Source organism: Antechinus flavipes, chromosome 2 (assembly GCF_016432865.1).
Source record: "Antechinus flavipes isolate AdamAnt ecotype Samford, QLD, Australia chromosome 2, AdamAnt_v2, whole genome shotgun sequence".
NCBI classification, from domain to species: Eukaryota; Metazoa; Chordata; class Mammalia; order Dasyuromorphia; family Dasyuridae; genus Antechinus; species Antechinus flavipes.
In genome coordinates this window covers 22788578-22809548 of record NC_067399.1, presented here as the reverse complement: position 1 = coordinate 22809548, position 20971 = coordinate 22788578, and the positions used below count along the sequence as shown (strand labels likewise).

The following is a 20971-nucleotide window of genomic DNA, read 5'->3' as shown; positions in this document are numbered from 1 at the left end:
ATCTGCCAGGGGTCTTCCAGTTGACTGATGATAGCCGGATTACACCATGCATAATCTTTAGTAGTTTTGAAGGGGGGAAAAAATATATATATATATATATATATATATATATATATATATATATTTTAGGGCAAACAGAACAATCTGTATAAAAGTGTTATTATAAGAGTAGAAGAGGGACAAGTGAAACAATGTGTGAGGTACATGGCTATCTCTGCAGATAGAGTGGAATCGGTGATAGGGTGATTTCTTATAAAGAAATCAGTTTCATTCATGTCCTTTGATTTGCATATAATAGGAATTAATGAATAATACTATAGTGTGATTTTAATTTCATAGGATAATTCCTTATCTTCATGTACCTTTTTACTTTGAGGTTCTGTATTTTAATCATTTAAAGCACATTTTCCTATGCCTATTTCCTTTCACTTTGTTCTTTTTTTTAAAGGACTAAATATTGAGTTGGTTTAAGTGGGGAGATACTTAGGATTTAAATATAAAGTGGTTTAAGTATAAAATACAAATATAATATTTTTAGATATAAATAAATAGATATTATAAATATCTAAAATTAAGTACAGACTAAGAAAATTTTGGGGCTTTTAAAAAAAAAAACAAGGAAAAATCAATTCATCCAATTAACTTAGTAATACAAATCTAAGTTAAATGTAACTTAGTTGTATTTTTTCTTTTTTTTTTTTTCATTAAAACCTCCCTTCTTAGCAAATATATAGATCTTGCTTAGTTTGAATAAGGAGAGACCTTGGAAATTTTTTAATTCAATTCACACACAGATTGGGAGACATGAATGGTTAATCTAGCCAGTTCGTGGCAGATTGGGGTTGAGAATCTGTTCCCTTTACTTGAAATATTTTGTTCATTGTAGGACACATTGCCTCTCTGTCCACTGTAGCAGACCTGGTCAGTCTTAAAGTTTTAGGATGGGGAAGACAGAACATGTCACCCCAGGGAAGAGACAGTAACAGTACTTGTTAGGTTCTAGTGCCATTGTTAAATGGACCAGTAATTCAAGGGAATCCCTTGTGGAATGAGAACCTGCTTTCTCCTCCTTGAATCCCTTCTTTATAGAGCTTCCAAAATAATATTGCTAAAGCAGGCTTACAAAGGGAACTTCCCTCATGAAAACTCTGTATGGCTTTTTGTCAATTCCTGGACAAATGCCTCAGACTGTCTCTTTATTTACAAAGAAAATGAATTGTGTGTCATTGTTCTTTAAAACTGTTTTCTTATTTATATTGTTTTCATATCACCCTCATTTCTAGATAAGATCCCTCTCTCATTCCCTGCTCAGTAGATATCTGTAGTAATAGAGATTGAAAAAGTAAAAGTCAGTTCAGCAAAATCAGTGAAAATGTTAGCTGTGCCTGATATAAATGCTATTCCTTACTATAGTCCCCCAATTGTAGAGTTAGGGGAGGGAGGAGTGTATTTTCTGATTTTTTGTTTCTTGCTAGTCTATTTAAAACTCTTCATCATATAGCTTCTAACAACTTTTTTATTACTCTTGTGTATGCCAGCTAAAATGGGCTACTAAGCTGTTCTCTGAACATTTCGCCTTCTTGCCTTTCCATGGGCTGCTCTCCTTCCTCCCCTTCACATCTTAGAGCTTATTAATAAGGCTCAGCTCAATTGCCAATAAATATGGTTAGGGTCCCCCCCTCCTCCCAGCCTTTTCCTTCAGTTGTTAAATGTTCTCTTAAGATTCACATTATCCTGTATTCACATGTCTATCAATTGAATGATCTGTTGAGGCCAGGTACTAGGTTCTCACCATTTAACAACTTCTCTTAATTTTTTTTTTAAACGTCACAATCTCTCATCATTGAATCCAATCCTATGACAAAAATTTGAGCAAAATTCCAACAATGAAATGTGTGCCACACAATGTCAAACAATCTGCAACATTCTGTGCTGATAGTCCCCTTCTACCTTTGTATCATATAATGCTTAACACATTGCCTTTCCTCCATATACTAAGTAGGCATTTAGCACAGCTACTTGAATCCTAAATTAGATAATTTTATTTGGAAAAAGACTATAAAAATTCATTGTATTTCTGAATGTAAAGTTTTAACCTTTGAATCAGTAATTAGTGTTAAGATTCAAATCTTTTGTCATTTTATTTTTCTAGGCATAATTGAATATATTGATTCAGAAATAATTTTGATAGTTAACATATTGAGATAATTGATTTTATTGCAGGATCTTAAAGATGTACATAAAAGCATCTTTGAGTGATGCTTTATGTATAAAACTTTTAAAAATAATTAGCTAATATATTTAGTCCAATGTGGCTTGCAACTTTATAACCACATAAAATAATAGATGACTTTTTTGAACAGCTTTTTGTCTGAATTAGAGGTTTTTATAATATGAGATTCCTTTCATCATATATAGGAAGGTTCATTGGAGTGGTAATCATGGAGCAAGATTGCCATTATAAATACCTTATCAGTGGAATATAAATTACAGTTAGCTTGTTTTGTCAATCCTCTGAAAGCCTTTAACTCCCCAGGTTTATATTTTGAAATGATATAAATAGAAGCATGTGTTATTTATTGTTGTGAAAATCAAATAAAATTATATTTAAAGCACTACATAAATGTTAGCTATTTATTCTTATTGGAATCAAATGTATCCCACACAATTAATAGCTAGTTGTAGTTTATAACTATTTACTTTTGGTTTTTTAGGAAGAAGAGCTTTTCCCATTTAATTTGGATGAGTTTGTTACCGTGGATGAAGTTATAGAAGAGGTGGATCCTTCTCAAGTCAAGCAGAATACACCAAAAGGGAAAAAGAAAGAACTTATTAAGAATCCTCCTTCCTCTGAAATGAACTTAAAAAAAAGGAAGGGGAAAAGCTCAGTGTCCTGTGTTGCAGAGAGTGAGTTATCTTTTGTGACCTTGGATGAGATCGGTGAAGAAGAAGATGCAGCTGCTCACCTGACCATAGAGTCTAACTTAGAAACTAAAGCTCTGGTCACTGTGGATGAAGTTAATGATGAAGAGGAGCTAAATGTGGAAGAAATGGTGAAAAATGCAAATTCCCTTCTTACTTTAGATGAGATAATTGAGCAAGATGATTGCACTTCCCATGGGGAACCTAAAGATGTCACTATTTTGTCAGTAGATGAAGAGCGGGATCTTTTGAAGAGAGAACCTCTAGTAACTGTGGATGAAATTGGGGAAGTAGAAGAGCTACCTTTAAATGAATCGGCAGACATAAATTTTGCTCCTATAAATCCCAAGGAAGAAGAAAGAGCTGTAAGGGAGTCTATTGGTTTTATCTCTTCTCAGGTCCCCGAAGACCCAACTACTTTAGTCACAGTAGATGAAATACAGGATGATAGCAGTGATGTTCATTTAGTGACTTTAGATGAAGTGACAGAAGAAGATGAAGAGTCTTTGGCAGACTTTAACAACCTTAAAGAGGAACTGAATTTTGTTACTGTGGATGAAGTTGGAGAAGAGGAAGAGGGAGAGAATGACTTAAAAATTGAGACAACTAGGAAAGATGTTTGCCTTATGGCTAAAACAGGAGGCATCAAGAAGAAAACTATAATCACCAAGCAGGAGAAGCCTAAAGCTTTGCATCAAATGGGCCAGATTAGTGAGGAGATTGTAGAAAAAGACCCCAAAACTATGGCTGAACGACATTTAGCAGGTAGGAACTTAAGTAACACTGGGTCTGTCTCTCTCTCTCTCTCTCTCTCTCAACTCCATTACTCTTTTTTAAAGATAAAAATTTTGTCACAGAAAGCAGTGAATTAAATGCTTGTTCTCTCGTTTTTTTCTGTTATAACATTCTCTGAAGTGAATCTCCTAAAAGTTATTTCTGCCATTTTGTCTCTGAATTGGAAGTTTTGTGTCTCTTTTGTAAATTGTAGCTTTTTAAATTAAATCTCATTCATCACCCTGCACTGGAATTTGTTTTAGGCAGAAGAGATCTTTAATAATTTCAAAATAACTTTGAGTTTGAGGTATAATTGCTATTTTAACAAATACACTTTTAAAATATTTTAATAAAAAAAAATTTAAGTAAAAAAAAAAGTGTTGGCATGCTATTTGAATAGTATTTTGGCCAAGTGGTAAAAGGAGCCTAGGAAGACCATGAGTTATTTGTCTGACCTGATTAAATATATTAAAGATACTTCCAATTTGCTTAAATTTCAGAGCAAAGCATGTCCCATGTTGCTTCACCTCAAGACAAGGGGATAAAGCCAGAGACCAAGCAAGAACACACAGGTAGGAATTAGAGCAAAATGAAGTAGCCTTTCACTTGACTTAGAACAAAAAGCCTATCAGTCCCTTCTCTCCATTTATCAAGATACATGTAAGCAACAAAGAAAGAACAAATATCCAAAGACATGACAGGCCAGCAGAAACTTGGGAGTGTAGTTCCAGTACAACTAAGACTCCAGATGTAGTTCTTAGTTCTTTTTCATAACTGTCCAAAAGACTTCTTTTGGTAGATGGGTCCATTGACATATCCAGCTCTGTGGGCCTTAGTATCTTTCTTTGTAAAGACTTACTTTACTACTCTTATCTGGGATGTTAATGTTCACTCTTGGCCTGCTAACATCTCCCTGGAAGAAAGGAAGCAAAGGGTTTTTTTGGTTTTGTTTTGTCTTTGAATTCCCTGTGCCAGGGACATAATGCACATTTGATTTGTCTTCCATGGCCATAACTGCTCAAATTCCATCATTTAACGAAATAACTTCTGTAAAATGCTTTGTAAACTAGGAAGCACTGTTAGGTACTAATGGAGTTTGTGTTACTTTTTCAGTCTGCCACCCATTCCAAAACAATCCCTGAGAAACGCCTGGCCTTTCTGGGGGCTCACTCACCCCTACCTTGCCACTATTCCCAGGCAAATCTTTGTGCAGAGGTACTGTCATATTATATAGTTTTGCCTCAACCATTTTTGAGGTAAAACGGCTTTAACTGCTTCGCTTTCAGGGCCAATGACAAACTCGCACCAATTTATTTTTCTCGCTGATTTTGGTATTCCATTCCTACCGTTTCTTTTTTCTATCTCATTCCTATTCTTCCTTTTTTAACCATTTCATTCTTCCCTCCTGTTCTGTGTCTTTAAAGAAGTTACTATGGATTTCTTTTGGTTTTTTTGCCATAAATCTTGTTACTTTGTTCTCTTCTCTCACCCTCTTGGCATCGAAAGCCAAAAGGAGGAATAAAAAAGAACCATCTGAATGATTAGATAAGTGCAGTCATGTTCATGACTGAATTCACACATTGGCTGTGTCCTTATGCTTGCTTCGTTTGATCAGAGTTCTTCAGTCTTTCAAAATGATTTTTCTTAAAAATCTTTGTTCCCATGGTTGTCTTCCTGTTTGTCTGCATCAGATTCAGTTTCCCAAGTCTTAACGTCTTTAATTGTCTTGTATAGCATGGTAGTCTTTCATTAACCACAATTGTTTGGCCAGACCCCTTTTCTCTCATACATCTAAGGCAACTCTCCTTTTTTGTTTTGTTCTCTTCTCCTTCTCCTCTTTTCCCCCTCATGTCTCTCCCATGCTTCCATCCCTCAATCCACCTTCAGGATCAGGAAGTTTTTCCTGAACAATGTTCTCTTCTTTACCTTTCCCCATTCCCTGTGCATACACAGGAAAAAAAAAAAAAAGGAAAGAAAGAAAAATGTCCACTTTGGGTTTCTGGAACTGAATGGAACAATATATAATACATATCAGATTTTCTTCCTTTTGGAAATCTAGGGATTTGCTAGTACAACATGAGTTTTATTCGTTTTGTCACTTCTTTTTAAAGCTAAAACTTCAGCTAAAAGGAGTCGAAGCAAGAAAATGCCGTCCTCTGAGACATCTGATACCTCAGAACAGCCCAAACTGGAAGAAGCCTTGAATACAGGTAAAGCTGGGTTCTATGCAAGTGAAGGTCCAGTTTGTACAGGGGCAAACTTAGTCAGAAGTTAGAAGGGAGCCACAGCCAAACAAGTCAGGTTCAGTGCTAAAGATTCTCAGGGAGTCGAGCTTAGGCAAGTCATTCTCCTAATTGAATACTTAATTAGGATCAGACCTAGATCTGCTTTACTTTAATTTCTATTGCTGCTGCTTCTTTCTTGTGGGACCAGACAACAAGCCTCATCCTTCTTCCATGGGGCAGTGTTTCAGCAACTTGAGGAGGCAGCTCACCTAACTGTCCATGTGCCTCCACTTGGCCCAGTCTTCCCTCCAAGCTAAACCTATTCATACAACTTAGACCAGTTGATTCATCGAAAAAGAAATATTCAGAAGGTCTTTTCATATTTAGCCAACAGTAAAAATGAAACAACAACTTTGAAGTGAGGTGCTTAGGAGAAGCCTCAAGTTGTCATTTAATCACTTCATCCAAAAAACACATTCATTTGCAAAACTTCTTAAATTGACCAACAGCCAGAGAAAAATAGCTTACAAATCAAGAGTGAGCAAGTAGGACTAATTAACTTCTATAAGATGTCTGATGAAATTTGAAGTTTTAGTGTGCTAGGGGAGTGCTCCAGGAAGCTGTAAAGGGCTGTATAAGATTTGTTCTACTCACAGATTAAAATGTTAAAAGGATAGGTGATATCATAGTCTGAATTGCAGATGACAAAGCCCCTGCATACTAGATGATAAAGAAGGACCAAAAAGAGATTGATAACTGACATTGTACTGAATTTAAGATAAAATTCAGTAGACATCAACATGAAACCTAACACAGTTACCAGACATAAACTTCTTATAACAACAGAAAGGAAGAAACATGATCAGCCCATAGCTAATCTGTTTGCAAGAGATCGGGAGTTTTAATGAACTGCAAACCTAGTAGAAATTTTATCAGGGTGATTAGACAGCAGTGAAGTTAACAAGCAAAGATGTGGCAGCGCCTCCTGGTCCCACCATTTATAATTTTGGAGCAAGGATGTTGACAAGCTGGAAGACAGTAAGAGGAGAGCCCGGGGTTTCCCAGAGTCCCTGACAACACCCAGCCTAGAGAGGCCATACTCATGGTCTTCAGATGTTTGAGTACTAGTGCACAGGGTTTAGTCTTGCTCTCTTATTGCTCTATATTTTCTGTACCTATAAAAAGAGGGGCACTGGGGCTTGAGCAAGATGTTCTCAGGGGTCCTTTTCAACTCTAGACTTTGATCCTGTGAATATTTGTTAAGGTAAATTGTAGGTGAGGAATTGTCAGGGTTTTGTTCTTAACCTGGTAACTGTGGACTTGTTTTTAAAATTATAACTATTTCCATAGAATTTGTTAATCTTAGGTTTTTTATTTAAAGCATTTAAAAATATTCTGAGAACAAGCTCTTTCTTAGATTGCACTAGATTGCTGAAAAGGATCTATGACCCTGAAGTTAAAAATTCTTATTTTGAAGTCTCTTGTAATGGAAATTTTACAATTTCAAGGTTTTCCTCATACTCCACTTGTTCTTATGGCAGTACCAATTCAGAGCTCCAATTTCTGGTCTGTAAATCTGCAGGTGCTGCTATGCTATCTCAGGGTGTTAACACTTTTAACTTTCAACAGACAGAAGCAGTAAATGTTATCTATCATTCCAGCATACAGATCATAGAAAAGAAATCATTATTTGACCTTCTTTTATTCAACTTCTTAGTCATCCCAACCCTGGGCTACTAGGTCCCACAAAGGGGTCAAAAATGAATTTTATTTCACTGCGCATTGTCTACTTTAAAAACTTCCTAATAATTATAGGAGAAAACATGATGTCTGTTGATGAGAAAATAGAGTGCAATGAGAATTAGAAAAGGTCTTTGGCAGACTTTAGATTTCAGATGTTTGGGTCTTTAGGGGAGAACACTATTTGGGAGATTGGAAAAATGCTTGCCTCTAGATCTGGTGGGGAGTTTGTTTGTTTGTTTGTTTGTTTTTCTTTAAACTCAATTGTAATTTTAGTTGAAGAATCTGGATCAGAAGATGCAGAACCTGAGAAAAAGAGAAAGAAAGATGAAGAGTCTTCATTAGGCAAGTAACTTCAGACCAGTCCAACATCAACAACAAAACATTTTATCCAAATCTTTGTGCAGCTGTTGGCATGATACTAAGGATATATAGCATATATACAAGTAATTGATGACATGGAAGCTCATGAGGGACAATAAGAGAGCCTTGTGAGCTCAGAAGTCAAAGTCATCTGCTAATATACTTTGGGGAGAAAGAGCATATGAATCTTTTCTCATCATATACAGTTTTTCAGCCACAACAGTATTTTGGCTAGAAAATTGAGGAAATATATTGGAATTGTTGTTGAAAGTGCCACAATTCAATATTTGCCCTTTTTGGGGAGTAGGTGGGTTATTAGACTGGGTACAACTATAATAGTATTAGCCTTATTCCTTTCTTGATGTTGAACTGTTAATGGGACTGTCATTTGAATACCCTTCTCTCCTTTTGCTCTTTGGAGTAAATACCATATTTACCATAAATATATGAGAGTCTGTGGTATGGTACTTGATGGCATGTTTTCTCATGGCCTCAAGGTCATTGTCATGGTAGTGACAAAGCTAAGCCCTGGAGATAACTGATGACAAATCCAGCTTTTCATGTGACCTGCTGTATTTCCAAGTAGGTTGAAGTCCTCATGAGGTTGGAGAATTTCTTGGCCCTTCGTAATATATTGAGACCCTAAACTTTTCTACGAATTATCTGGAGGCATCATAACCAGGCTGCCAGATCATCTTGGTGCCCAGTGAAGGTTGTGGAATATTACAATGTCAAATTAGAGTCAGTATGCACACACACATCTTCTGTCTTCCTTGTTGTCTTGTCTTCCAGATTTAGATTTTCTTATACCGAAGGCCGGTTTCTTCTGTCCTATTTGTTCCCTCTTCTACTCCGATCAGAAAACAATGGCAAATCATTGCAAGAGTGCGCGCCACAAGCAGAATACAGAGGTAACTTTTTGGCTCATCCATCCTTGAGTCTTTTAGCATTCTCATCCACTCCCCCAGTCCCTTTTTGAGATTATATCTTAGTTTCAAGTTCTTATGATTTGTGCTTTCCCTTTAGTTTCTATTCTGTTGATGGGCTCCTTTGTGGAGTTGCATAGAATTATTACAAGAATGGCAAACTGAGAAGTCACAGAGTTCAGTCCCCAGCTGGGCTGTTTACTGTCTGGGTGACTTTAGTCAAATCATTTAATCTCCGTAGGCCTCCATGGAAAAAGGACACTATCACTCTAAATCTAATGAGAATTTCATTTCACTTCATGCGTTATGTGATTCCCTCTTTCCTCCAACATATGTCAACTTTGAGGCCTCATCCAGAGTCTACCTGCCTGATGGATTAGGGACACTGTGTAATCAATGTCCTTAAAAGATTTAATACAGCAATCTCTTTGGCCTTTTGTTTGGGAAATCAGAACATTCCTAATCTGTGATGACTGCGTATTTAAAATCAGCCAGAACCAGGAATTCAGGTTAGGGGAAAATCGTCAATCTTTATTCTTAGTGGAGGTGAAGGGGGATTAGCAATGTGAGCAGCTGTGTCAAGATGCCAGCCAACAGTCTCTCTTTCAGCTTCCCTCTCCGCCCCCCTGCCTCCACCCACCAAAATCGTCATTTCCTATACAACACATCAGGACTTACACAAAGTAGGTGGGGGCCATTCTTTCTCCAAAAATATATATTAATAGAGTATGGTCCAATTATTATTTAGCCTCACGTGCTTGGGGCCTTGGTGCATCAACTTGAGCCTCAGTCCATTACACTAATTGATAAAAGCATAACCAATGAGGAATAAATTAGTAGGAACTGTTACACACAATTTATATGACAATAAAACTGAAAAAAGTCATAAAAGGAAAAGAACCTAGGACCTATGCATTTACAAGTATATTATATCAAACATTTAAAGAACTATTCAAATTGTTTGGGGGAAAACCAATAGGAACAATAGGAAAGGTTTTCTATCAAATTCCTAAAAGATACAAGTATGATCTTGATAACTGAACCAAGGAATAAACTATCAACCACTCCTAAGAAATATCTGTATAAAAATATCAGTTATCAAGGAGACTTTAGTAATATATGACAGACTGTATTATATTACTGTGCTTGATTTGTACCTGGTTCAATATCAGGAAAGGTATAAACACAATTGGCAGTATTTTAATAGCAATAGCAACAAAAATGATTTCTATCAATAGAGAAGAAACTTTTGCTATGATACTTAATATTAAGAAATGATAGAAAACATAGGAATAATATATGATATGATTGATAACTTTGATAAAACCAAGAAGCAATATTCTCTCTAATGAGAATAAATAGATGAGGATAAACAGCCAACTTTCTAGTGAGATTAGGAATAAAGCCAGAGTGTCTTTGATCATCATTACTATTCAGTGTAGCACTAGAACTGCTAGCTATAGCAATAAGACAAATAGGTTACTGGTAGAATGAACATAGGTAAAGAAGAAATACTCATTTTCTTTTTTCACTCAATATTTTATTTTTTTTCCAATTATATCTAAACATGGGCAGCTAGATGGCACAGTGGATAGAGCACCAGCTCTGAAGTCAGGAAGACCTGAGTTCAAATCTGGCCTCAGGCAGTTAATATTTCCTAGCTGTGGGACTCTTTGCAAGTCATTTAACCCCAATTGCCTCAGCAAAAAAAGAAAAAGGAGAAAACATTTATAAAGATTGTTTTCAACATTCATTTTTGTAAGATTCTGGGTTCCAAATTTTTCTCCCTTTTTCTCTTCCTTCTTCCCAAGATAACATGCAATCTTATATAGGCTATACATATATAGTCATGCAAAACTCAGCCATGGTTTATGTAAGAGAACCCTAGAAAGTACTTGAAATTGAAGACAATTAATTTTGGAAAAGTTGTAGGATATTAAAAAACTCCATATAAATCATTAGTATTACTATATTTTAACAGCAAAATCCAGCAAGAGGAGAGAAATTTTGTATCTAGCTGCCTCCAAAGATAGTTTTTATTCACCTTTGCAAAACTTTGTACAAATTTTTCTCCTTTCCTCTCCAATACCACAAGCAAACTAATATAGGTTAAACATGTGTAATTCTTTTAAACATATTTCCATCATTTGTCATGCTGCGCCCCACCCAAAAAAAGAGCAGACTAAAGTGTGGGGAGGGGGAGCCCTCAAGAAAGGGGGGGGAAATCAAGCAAATAACAAAAAGTGTAAATATTATGCTTCGATCCACATTCAGTCTCCTTAGTTCTTTCTCTGGATTTGAATGGCATTTTGCATCACAAGTCTGTTGGAATCACCTCATTGTCTGTTGCATGTCCAAGAGGAACCTTGCATAATATAATGAGGAAGTAAAGAAGCTTTGATGCCTGAGGCACCCGGATGTGATCTCTGCAGCTAAAAGGGACCATCTCTCATGGGAACTCAAGTCGCAAGGCATCATCAATGGGAGATGCCTCCTTCTCTTATTGGCTGTGCTTGTGACCTCATAGACCCAATATTAGTATTAGGGACCAGGAAATAGGTGGAGTTGAGTGGGAATGCAGGAGAGTGTAGGAGTGATACAGGATGTGATCCTGTACAATAAAGATCTGAGCTTGCAAGATGCTGGGCGCTCTGTTGGATGAGAGAACCACTACTGTGAGAAAGTAGCCAGAGTTCTCTAAAGACCTAGGACTAGGTAAACAGTAAAGAATCACTGCTCAAAGAGGCAATGGCCAGGGATTTCTGAAGGCCTGGGATTAGGCAAAACTAACAGTCGGTAACCTCTGAGGGGGAGGCTACAAGTGGCAGGCCAATGTGGGGGCAGCGCTTTCAGAGTTGTCAGGACCCGAAGGTTGAACAGCCTCATCGAGAGCTGAGAAGGCAGAGAAGCATAATGGATCTGGGTCTTAAGTTTACCTGTGAACATGCCCTATGACACAGCTGTGCACACAGCTCAAGTATATTAAGTTAGAGAGCCAGGTAGGTGATTCTATAGCAGAGAACATGGCTGATGAGGAAGGAGTAGGGGGCCTGCTCCCGGGCTCCAAGGCGTTTATTCCCACACCCATTGAGAAAAAAATCAAGAGAAAGAGAAGAACCGAGAAGTTACTTTACAGCAGTTAGAACTAAAAGTACAAGAACTCTGCCTCCAGGCTGAGGAAGAGAAGAAACAAAAGATTACAATAATTAGAACAAGAAGTGCAAGAGTTACAGGTTTAGTTAGAGAAGAAACGAAAAGTTATTTTACAGCAGTTAGAATAAAAAGTACAAGAGTTTGGCCTGCAGGCTGAGGCAGAGAAGGAGCAAAAAACTACTTTTTACAGCAGTTAATAATGGGAGAACTAACTGGATACAATGGGTAAAGAAATCCCACAAGTTTTAAAACTAGGAAAGATTTTAACTTGGGCAACCAAACAAGGAAGTATCAGGACAAAAGCAAACAGTGTTGGTGGCTGTAGCCTCAGAGAGTACAGCATGTGGAACATAGTTAAAGAAATCTTTTTTAGCATTTTACTGATTTATTTTACCTGTTACTGCTCTAGGAGATCTGCAAGGTTTAGCCATTTCTCGATAAGAGTTAAGTATCTTAATTACCATGGTGAGCTAGACAGAAAAAGAATTAGGTGTGTCAAGAACCTTGCAGAAGAGAAGGGGTCTGGTGTTTTTCACATGCAAAGCTCTTTCTGTTCCAATTCTGCCTACCACAGAGTATGCACTCTTAGGATATTCTCTGTCTTGACTCTCCTCCCTCAATTCTGCCTATTGGGTGGGAGAAGTGATGACACCATCAGTACCACCTATGAAGCAGTTTTGCCCACCCCCTATATCCTTATTACAAGAGGTGGAGCTCTGTTTCAGATAAAAAAATACTTGTGGCTTGGTGGCAGCTAATATACCCAGAGAATCTTTAAGCAAACCTGTGGGGGAAGGGGATTGCATTTAGGGAGAGTAGAGCTGTATGCTGCTGGGACCTATTGAGATATCTCCTGGAGAGTTGAAATCTGTTCCTGTTCTGCCTATAGATCCTTTGCCTCCACACATAGTCAGCTTGACCAATTAATTTTCTGAGAGTACTTACAAAACAATATCTATCCATATACTGATTTGGGAAACTGAGGAATGTGTAGCTATTGTCTCATTACTAATATAGGTAGACAATGGGTGATCTATGACCCAGGAGGAGGAGTAGCATCAGGTTTACTAATTTACACTCCTGAAATGCAATTTGGTGATATTTATCCAGATTTGGACTCTCAGCAACAGAATCTAGGAATATTCTAAACTGCAGCTGCTACAGCTAACCAACATATGCTAACTTGTCTATGTAAATGGCCTACCATTGAAAAGGTTGGTAGGTACAGGTGCAGAATGTACAGTCATTAGAGGTGCCAGTTGGCCCAGTCACTGGCCCAAGATTAAGGCAGATACCTACATGTCTGGTGTAAGAGAATCAATAGCAGCTGAAGTTAGTGCTACCCCTTTGAGATGGACTTTTGAAGGCGAAACAGGAATTTTTACTCCTTTTATAGTTTAAAAAAAAATCCCCATCAATTTGGGGAAGAGAAATCTTACAAAGTCAAAAAATTCTGGCATTAGATATAGTACAAGAGCAATTTGACAAAGGACATTTACAGTCTTTTCTAAGTCCTTGGAATTCCCCTGTATTTGTTGTAAGAAAGAAATCTGGAAAATGGAGGATATTGACTGATTTGAGAAAAGTAAATGAACAGGTGGAGACAATGGGAGTTCTTCAGTTTGGGCTTCTATCTTCTGCTCAGTTGCCTAGGGAATGGTCTCTTTGAATTAAGGATTGTTTCTATTCTATTCCTCTAGATAAGGAGGATATGAAAAGCTTTGCCTTTTCAGTGCCTAACATTAATTTAGCTGAGCTTTATAAAATATATAAATGGACAGTTTTGTCACAGGGAGTGAAAAATAGCCCTACTAAGTGTCAACTGTATGTGGATGCTGCCCTTACTCCAGTAAGAAAAGCATTTCCAAAAGTAATGTCACATTACACGGATGATATATTGGGATGTGCACCTGAGGAGCAAATATTAGAAGCATATCTACAAAAGACCATAGAAACATTAAGGAACTACCAATTGTATACAGCCCAAGAAAAAATTCAAGGGTATTCTCCTTATTATATTTAGGGTATGAAGTATACACTAAGGTACTTACAGTACAAAAACTTTCTTTAAGAACAGAGAAGTTGGACACCTTAAATGACTTTCAGAAAACATAAGAGATATCCAATGGATATGTCTAGTATTGGGCTTAACTACCTATCGCTTACAATCTTTGTATGACATTTTAAGGGGAGCCAATGCTTTGGACTCACCATACCAGTTTACAAAAGAAGCTCAAGAGGCTTTGAGAGAAATTGACCTGGCTTTATCCAATGTGGTTGAGTCAGTCATTCAAAAAGCCTTGGAAATAAGTTTTTGCTACAAAAGAGGCATCCACAGCAGTCCTTCATCAAGGAGCCTGTGTGATAGAGTGGGTGGACTTCCCAGCACAACCAGAACAAAGCCTTACTCCTTACCCAGTGTTTATGGCTAGAATCTTATAGGTCATTAAGAGATTAGGACAGTTATCTGGGATAAGACCTGACAAAATGTACACCTTTTATACTAGTGCGTGCTGTGAAACCATCCCAGAGTGACAAATTTTTTTGGCCACAGTTCCAAATTTTACACATGGGTCTCCATTAAAGATAACCTGGCTATTACATAATTGGCAATGGATTTTTGAAGAAAAGGTTTCTAAGGTTCCTCTTAAAGGACCAACTATCTTTACAGACGCATCCAAAGAAAATATTTGTGCTGTATACGCTCGTAACTTAACTAAAAAGAGAGTAATCAGAATTCCTTTTCAGTCCACTCAGCAGAATGAATTGTATGTAATCATTATAGCTTTTATTATCTAGGAGATTAAATATAATATCTGATTCAGTCTATTCAGTAAGTGTGGTACAAAGAATTGCCACAGCCCAAATAAAATTTATAGCTTTTAATATATATCAGCTCTTTAAGGAACTTTAAGAGCAAGTGAGAAAGCATCCAGGTAAAATTTATATCTTGCATGTCCACTCTCATAGTGGACTCCCAGGTCCTATTTTTTATTATCAAGCTGCTCGAGCTTTACATGTGCAATTTGGGATAACAGAAGAGGAAACTGGGAGCATGATAAAAGCCTGTATAGCTTGCCTTCCTTTCTACGCTCCTACCCTTCCTACAGGGAAGAACCCTCACGGTTTGAGACCCAATGAAATTTGGCAAATGGACGTTACTCATGTTAAGAGGCAGAGCATCCATGTAACCATGGATACATATTCTCAATTCCTCATGGCTTAACTACAATCTGGGGTAACAGGCATGTGATCAGCTATCATTGTTTTTCCATTGCTAGAGTCCTAAGTGCACTTAAGACAGTTAATGAACCAGCTTATATAGTTTCTGCCTTTTGGTCCTTCTGCTTAGAATTTGGCATTGCCCATTCCACTGGCATCTCATATAACTCCACAGGTCAAGCCATTATTGGCTATTCATACCCTAAAGACGCTCCTGTCTAAACAAGAAAAGAGTGTGTTGGGGTTCGGACAACCCTCCACCTGACTCACGCAGGCTCAATAGCCCTTTCTCCACAGTGATGTGGAAGGGCTTAGATGGTCTCTTGAAGAGCCCAGATTGGGTCAGGGTTTGGGGACCCCGGTATGCTCTTGTCATTCCAGATGCAGATCCAACGGCTGAGGAAGGGAGCCCAACCAGGAACATCTGTGACCTGGGGAATCAAAAAGAAAAAGAGCGGATGAAGGCATCAGCGATGGCCCAGAAAAAAAGGCCCGATGTCAGCAGCTCTTGAGACGCTGATAAAAGCCATGTCCCTCCTGACTATGACACCAAAAACGGTGAACACAACACCAGTAGAAATGATGAACACACCAGTAGAAACAATGAACACAACACCAGTAAAAACGGTGAACACAATACCAATAGAAATGGTGAACACACCAGTAGAAACGAACAAAACATCAGTAAAAACGGTGAACACACCAGTAGAAACAATGAAAACACCAGTAAAGATGGTGAACACACCAGTAAAAATGGTGAACACAACTCCAGTAGAAACAATGAAAACACCAGTAAAGACGGTAAACAAAACACCAGTAAAGATAGTGAACAAAATACCAGTAAAGATGGTGAACACAACACCAAAAAAGAAGGTGAACAAAACAGCAGTAAAGACGGTGAACACAAAACCAATAGAAATGGTGAACACACCAGTGAAAACGGTGAGCACACCACCAATAAAAATGGTGAATGAAACACCAGTAGGAAATGGTGAACAAATCACCAGTAAAGACAGTGAACACAACATCAGTGTAGCAGCTGAATTGGGACTGCTCTGGTTGATGCACGGACACCTAGAGACGGACAGAACTGGACAATGGACTTGGGTGCTTCTCCCTCGGCCTCCCACTATTCATATGGTGGCCTGGGAAGAGGTTTTGCCCTGTTTTCCACTTGTAGATGAGGCCTTTAAACTAGTGGTTTGAACGCTATGTTATCTTCTCTTGGTTTTGGCCCCTGTTGGACCTAGTTCTTAGAACTTTACTTTTGTTTGCCTTTGTTTTATTTTTATATACCTTGTAATCTCATTAATTAAGCAATCTATTGTTGATGTTAAAGTTAGTTTGATGTGATGAGCGGTCCCCACTAAACAAGCATAGAGAGTTGTAAGGGTCGGAGAGGAACCTTACATAATATAAGAGGAAGTGAAGAGGCTTTGATGCCTGAGGCCCCCGGGTGTGATCTCTGCAGCTAGTAAAAATTGCTGGTGAGTGGGAATTCTGGTCGCATTGAGAATGCATCAATGGGAGATGTCTCCTCTTATTGGCTGTGCATGTGACCTCATAGACCCTATATAAGTAGTAGGGACCAGGGAGTACGGGAGAGTGCAGGAGAAGTGCAGGATGTCATCACATGGAATAAAAACCTAAGCTCACAAGCCGCTGTGTTCGGGCCTTCTGTTGATCCTAGAACCACTGCTCAAAAAGGCAGTGGCCAGAGATCTCGGAAGGCCTGGGATTAGGCAAGACTGACAATCAGTAACCTCTGAGAGGGAGGTTTACAGTTGCATATTTTTTGGAAAAGTTTTAAATTAATTTCTTTTTAACTTCACTGTAGTTTTCTTCAAAATCTTCTCCCTCTCAGAAAGCCATCCCAGATGACAGCAAAAGAAAGGGGAAAAAAATTTGATGAGTGTCTAAAAATTCTATTGTATAACAATAATCTATAGGAAGTCTGAAAATCTGCCCAGTATATGTAGTAATCATGGATTTTACATGTTTTCAAAGGCATTGGGTAGAGCTATGTTTTCATACGTCATATTTTGAACCCTGCTTTTGTTATTTGCAATTTTGCAACATTTGCTTTCTTAGGTCTGCATGTTTTGGGATGTGTGTGTGTATATTTGTGGTGGCTAAGAATTGGAAATTGAAGGGATGCCCATCATTTTTTTGGGAGGGGGAATAACTAAACAAGCTGTGGTGTGAAGGATTGTAATGGAATATTATTGTGCTATCAAAAATGACAAACTGGTTTTAGAAAAACCTAGACAGACTTATGAATCGATGCTTAGTGAACAGAAGGAAAACATACAGTAACAGCCATATTATTTGGTGAAGAATGTGAATGACTTAGTTCTTCTCAGCAATACAATGTTCCAAGACTATCCCAAAGGACTAATGAAGAAACATACTATCTGCTTCCAGAGAAAGAAGTGATATTATTTGAATACAGTTTAAAACATGCTATTTCTTTCCTTTTTTTTTCCTTTTATTTGAGTCTAATGACTATGGAAATGTTTCATGTAATTGCAAATGTATAACCTATATCTGATTGCTTACCATCTCAGGGAAGGGGAGAGGCCTAAATTTAAAAAAAAAAAAAAAAAGAATAAAAGAAAACTAAGGAACAAAAAGAAAGTGCTTCTATTTGCATTTTGATATATATGAGGGCTTTCTTACTACTAATAATAGGGCATAGGCCTAGTAATCTCTGGGTCATAGGATATGAACATGAACATTTGAGTAATTCAAAATTACTTTTCAAAATAGTCTGCTGATTGTTTCCCACAGGAATGTTATATAGTGTGTATCTTCCCCAAATCCTGCCAGTGTTGGCATTAATATTGTTAATGATCGGGAGCATTCATTCATGTGGTTGTTAGTAGTGCGTTACTGAGAACTGTTTATGTCTTTTGACCATTTAATATTTTGGGGAATGACATATATAGTGATCACACATACATTTAGCCTGCTTTGTGTAATATGTGTAAGTTGTTGGTCTAAGCTTAAATATATATATCTTTGTTTGGATGGATTCCAAGGGGGAAGGGAAAGAAATTCTAATGAATTTTTTTTTTTTAAAACAGAAATTCATGGCCAGGCAAAAAGAAAAAGAACGGAAAGAGGCTGAAGAGAAAAGCTCCAGGTGATCAGGAGAAGAATTCATTAAGAATTCATTTAGGGTCCAGTTGATTTTATGTATTTTGTTATCACTTAATTTGTAACTTTGTTTCAGAAGCAGATATTCATGTTGTACAAATTTCTGATTGCACTTGATGTAGAAAGGACTGTTGGGGGTGGGGGGAGGTGTGGGAGGGGGAGTATGATGGGTTTGATTTTTATATCAAATCATCTGGCCTGGAGAAACATCTTTTACATACAAGTGTTGAAATAAATGTTGCTACTGTATATTTAACAGCACCTACTTGTGTTTGTTGTTTATTGCTAAGGATCTTTCTGTGATTGCTGTGTCTTAAAGAATTTTCTTGACTGACAATCTTGTGAGTCATCGTGGTAACATTTAGTGTCCTGTTTTCAGAAAATGACTGTACTTTATCCATTTCTTTGGACCTGTGGTGTCAAAGATTTCTTCATGGGTTAGACTAATTGGTCTATTAGGGTAATAATCACCTGAGTATCTGTCCTAACTTGGTACGTGACATTGTCCACCTCTAGTAGTTTCACTTGTTTTTTAATATCATGGTGTTTAGTTTGGGTATGAGGTGACTGTTTATTTTCTGCATTGAATCTTAACTGTTAACCTTTGGTCAGCTCAGAATTTTTGAGACCTACATTTTAAGTAGTTCTCTCAAAATGGATATTTATTTTGTTAAAACATTTTTTTTTTTTTGGTCAAGTCAACTCAGATTTTTCTCATCTGGGAATATCTGTCATATTTTGCCAAGGCCCAGTTATATGACACATAAACTAGCCAGTCAGTGTTTGTTATCAGTTGGGAGGATAAAGGGAGACAGCTTATTACCAGCCTACTTAGAATGTTACTTTTGAATGGGTATCAAAGTGATCATACTTGCTAAATATGAAGTTATAAAAATATAGTAATGGCACATTTATCAAACAGGGAATAAGCTGTTCACATCAATTAATTTCCCTGATTTAAATGTCCTTTTTTATTTTTTTAAAAAAAATATGGGAGTAGTTATTTGTAAAATGTATTCCATATTTTCCTGACTTAGAGTGTATTGAGCTCAATTTAGTCTTTTCCTGATTATTTAGGTTTTCAGGATAAGCATAAATTATTCTGTTCTCGAACATAATGTTTATACTTATATTGTAAAGTTGATGAGACCTTGGAAGTGATTTTATTGCATTTTTACGTTCTACTTTGAAGTGTGATTGTTTATTTGAGTTGGGAAACTAGTTGCAGAATGTTCATTGGCTTAGCCAGAGTCATCTCTTTAACTAGAATATAAACTTTTAGAGCAATGAGTGTCTTATTTGTGTCTCTCACTTTGTATTGCATTGCAGGTAACAATAACCTTTGCCCCAGAATGAGTAACCACGAGAGATGGTAACTTAAGAAAGCATTTAGTGTATGCTCTCTCTGCCCTCAGTACTTTACAAATCCTATGGAAAAATGTCTATCATTAATTTAGATCACCTAGGTTATTAAGTATAAGAGTAGATAAGATGGTACAGATAGAATAAAGTTAAAGGATAGGTAGGAGAAGGCTTACAGCTAATTAAGGGATGCTTGGGTGTAGAAGGGAATAGGTGCCAAACATTTATTAAACACCCACTATATGTAAAGCACTAGTTAGTATTAAGGGGAATTGAAAAAGACTGATAGAGGGTAGGATTTTAATTGGGAAGCCAAGATAGTGTAGATGAGGATAAGAATTTCAGGCATGGGGACAGCTGGTGAAAATGCCTGGAGTTAGGAGGTGAAGTGTGTTGTGCAAAGAAGTGCAAGACAGTCATTGTTGCTAGATCACAGAGTAAGATTTAATTCTAGAAAAGTAGGAAAAGAATTGGTGAATTTAGTCTTGAATGAAATGGAATGGACCTGGAAGATAATGGCATGAGTGAAAATACAAGCAGGGAGATGAGCCTGTCTAGGTCAAAGATACCCCATTTTTGGATTTTTTTTTTTTAATTCTGAACTTAACACTTTAAACTGAACATTTCCACATAAAGGAGAGCAGTAAATGAAGCTTGTACTTGAAACTACAAACTTATTACCACTTGTTTTTCCTTTGAGTGTATAATAAATTCAACCTGTAACTTTCAAAGCTATCCTGTTTGTTTTTCCTTCTGGTTTTCCATTATTTCTTTTCTATGCATTTTAAATCATGCTTGAGCAATAAAAGATCAATGTAAAGAAGTCAGGAGTCTGGATTAACAGGATTAAGTAAATAGATAACCACAGAAGAGGCATTATGCTGGGGGAGACCAGCAGCCAAGGTGGTGGAATGGGAGGAAGTAGTGATAGGCGGCTCTGCCAGACACTGGCCCGCCAGTCTGGAAGCCACGGCTCAGCCCTTCCTTTCTCCATCCCCAAAGCAGGGAGAGATGTGAAACTGGGACAAGAGCAGGGCTTCAACAGGGTCGTTTCGGTCCTGATTCCTAAGATCTCCGTTCCTGGGCATGGGCCTGGAGGCTATCACTCAGCCCAACTGAAAGAGA

General features: G+C 37.4%; 1 protein-coding gene across 3 annotated transcripts in view; it reads left to right on the top strand.

The window, feature by feature from the left end:
- The window catches only part of ZNF638 (zinc finger protein 638), an 86748-nt gene extending 68003 nt beyond the window's left edge, over positions 1-18745 (top strand). For all 3 annotated transcript variants that reach the window (XM_051974309.1, XM_051974308.1, XM_051974310.1), the window contains 6 exons: positions 2715-3687; positions 4197-4268; positions 5808-5906; positions 7938-8006; positions 8817-8935; positions 18412-18745. In XM_051974309.1, the coding sequence (XP_051830269.1) occupies positions 2715-3687; positions 4197-4268; positions 5808-5906; positions 7938-8006; positions 8817-8935; positions 18412-18474 (1395 nt within the window). In that variant the 3' untranslated portion in view covers positions 18475-18745. The remainder of the gene's footprint in view (positions 1-2714; positions 3688-4196; positions 4269-5807; positions 5907-7937; positions 8007-8816; positions 8936-18411) is intronic.
- Positions 18746-20971: the final 2226 nt, after the last annotated feature.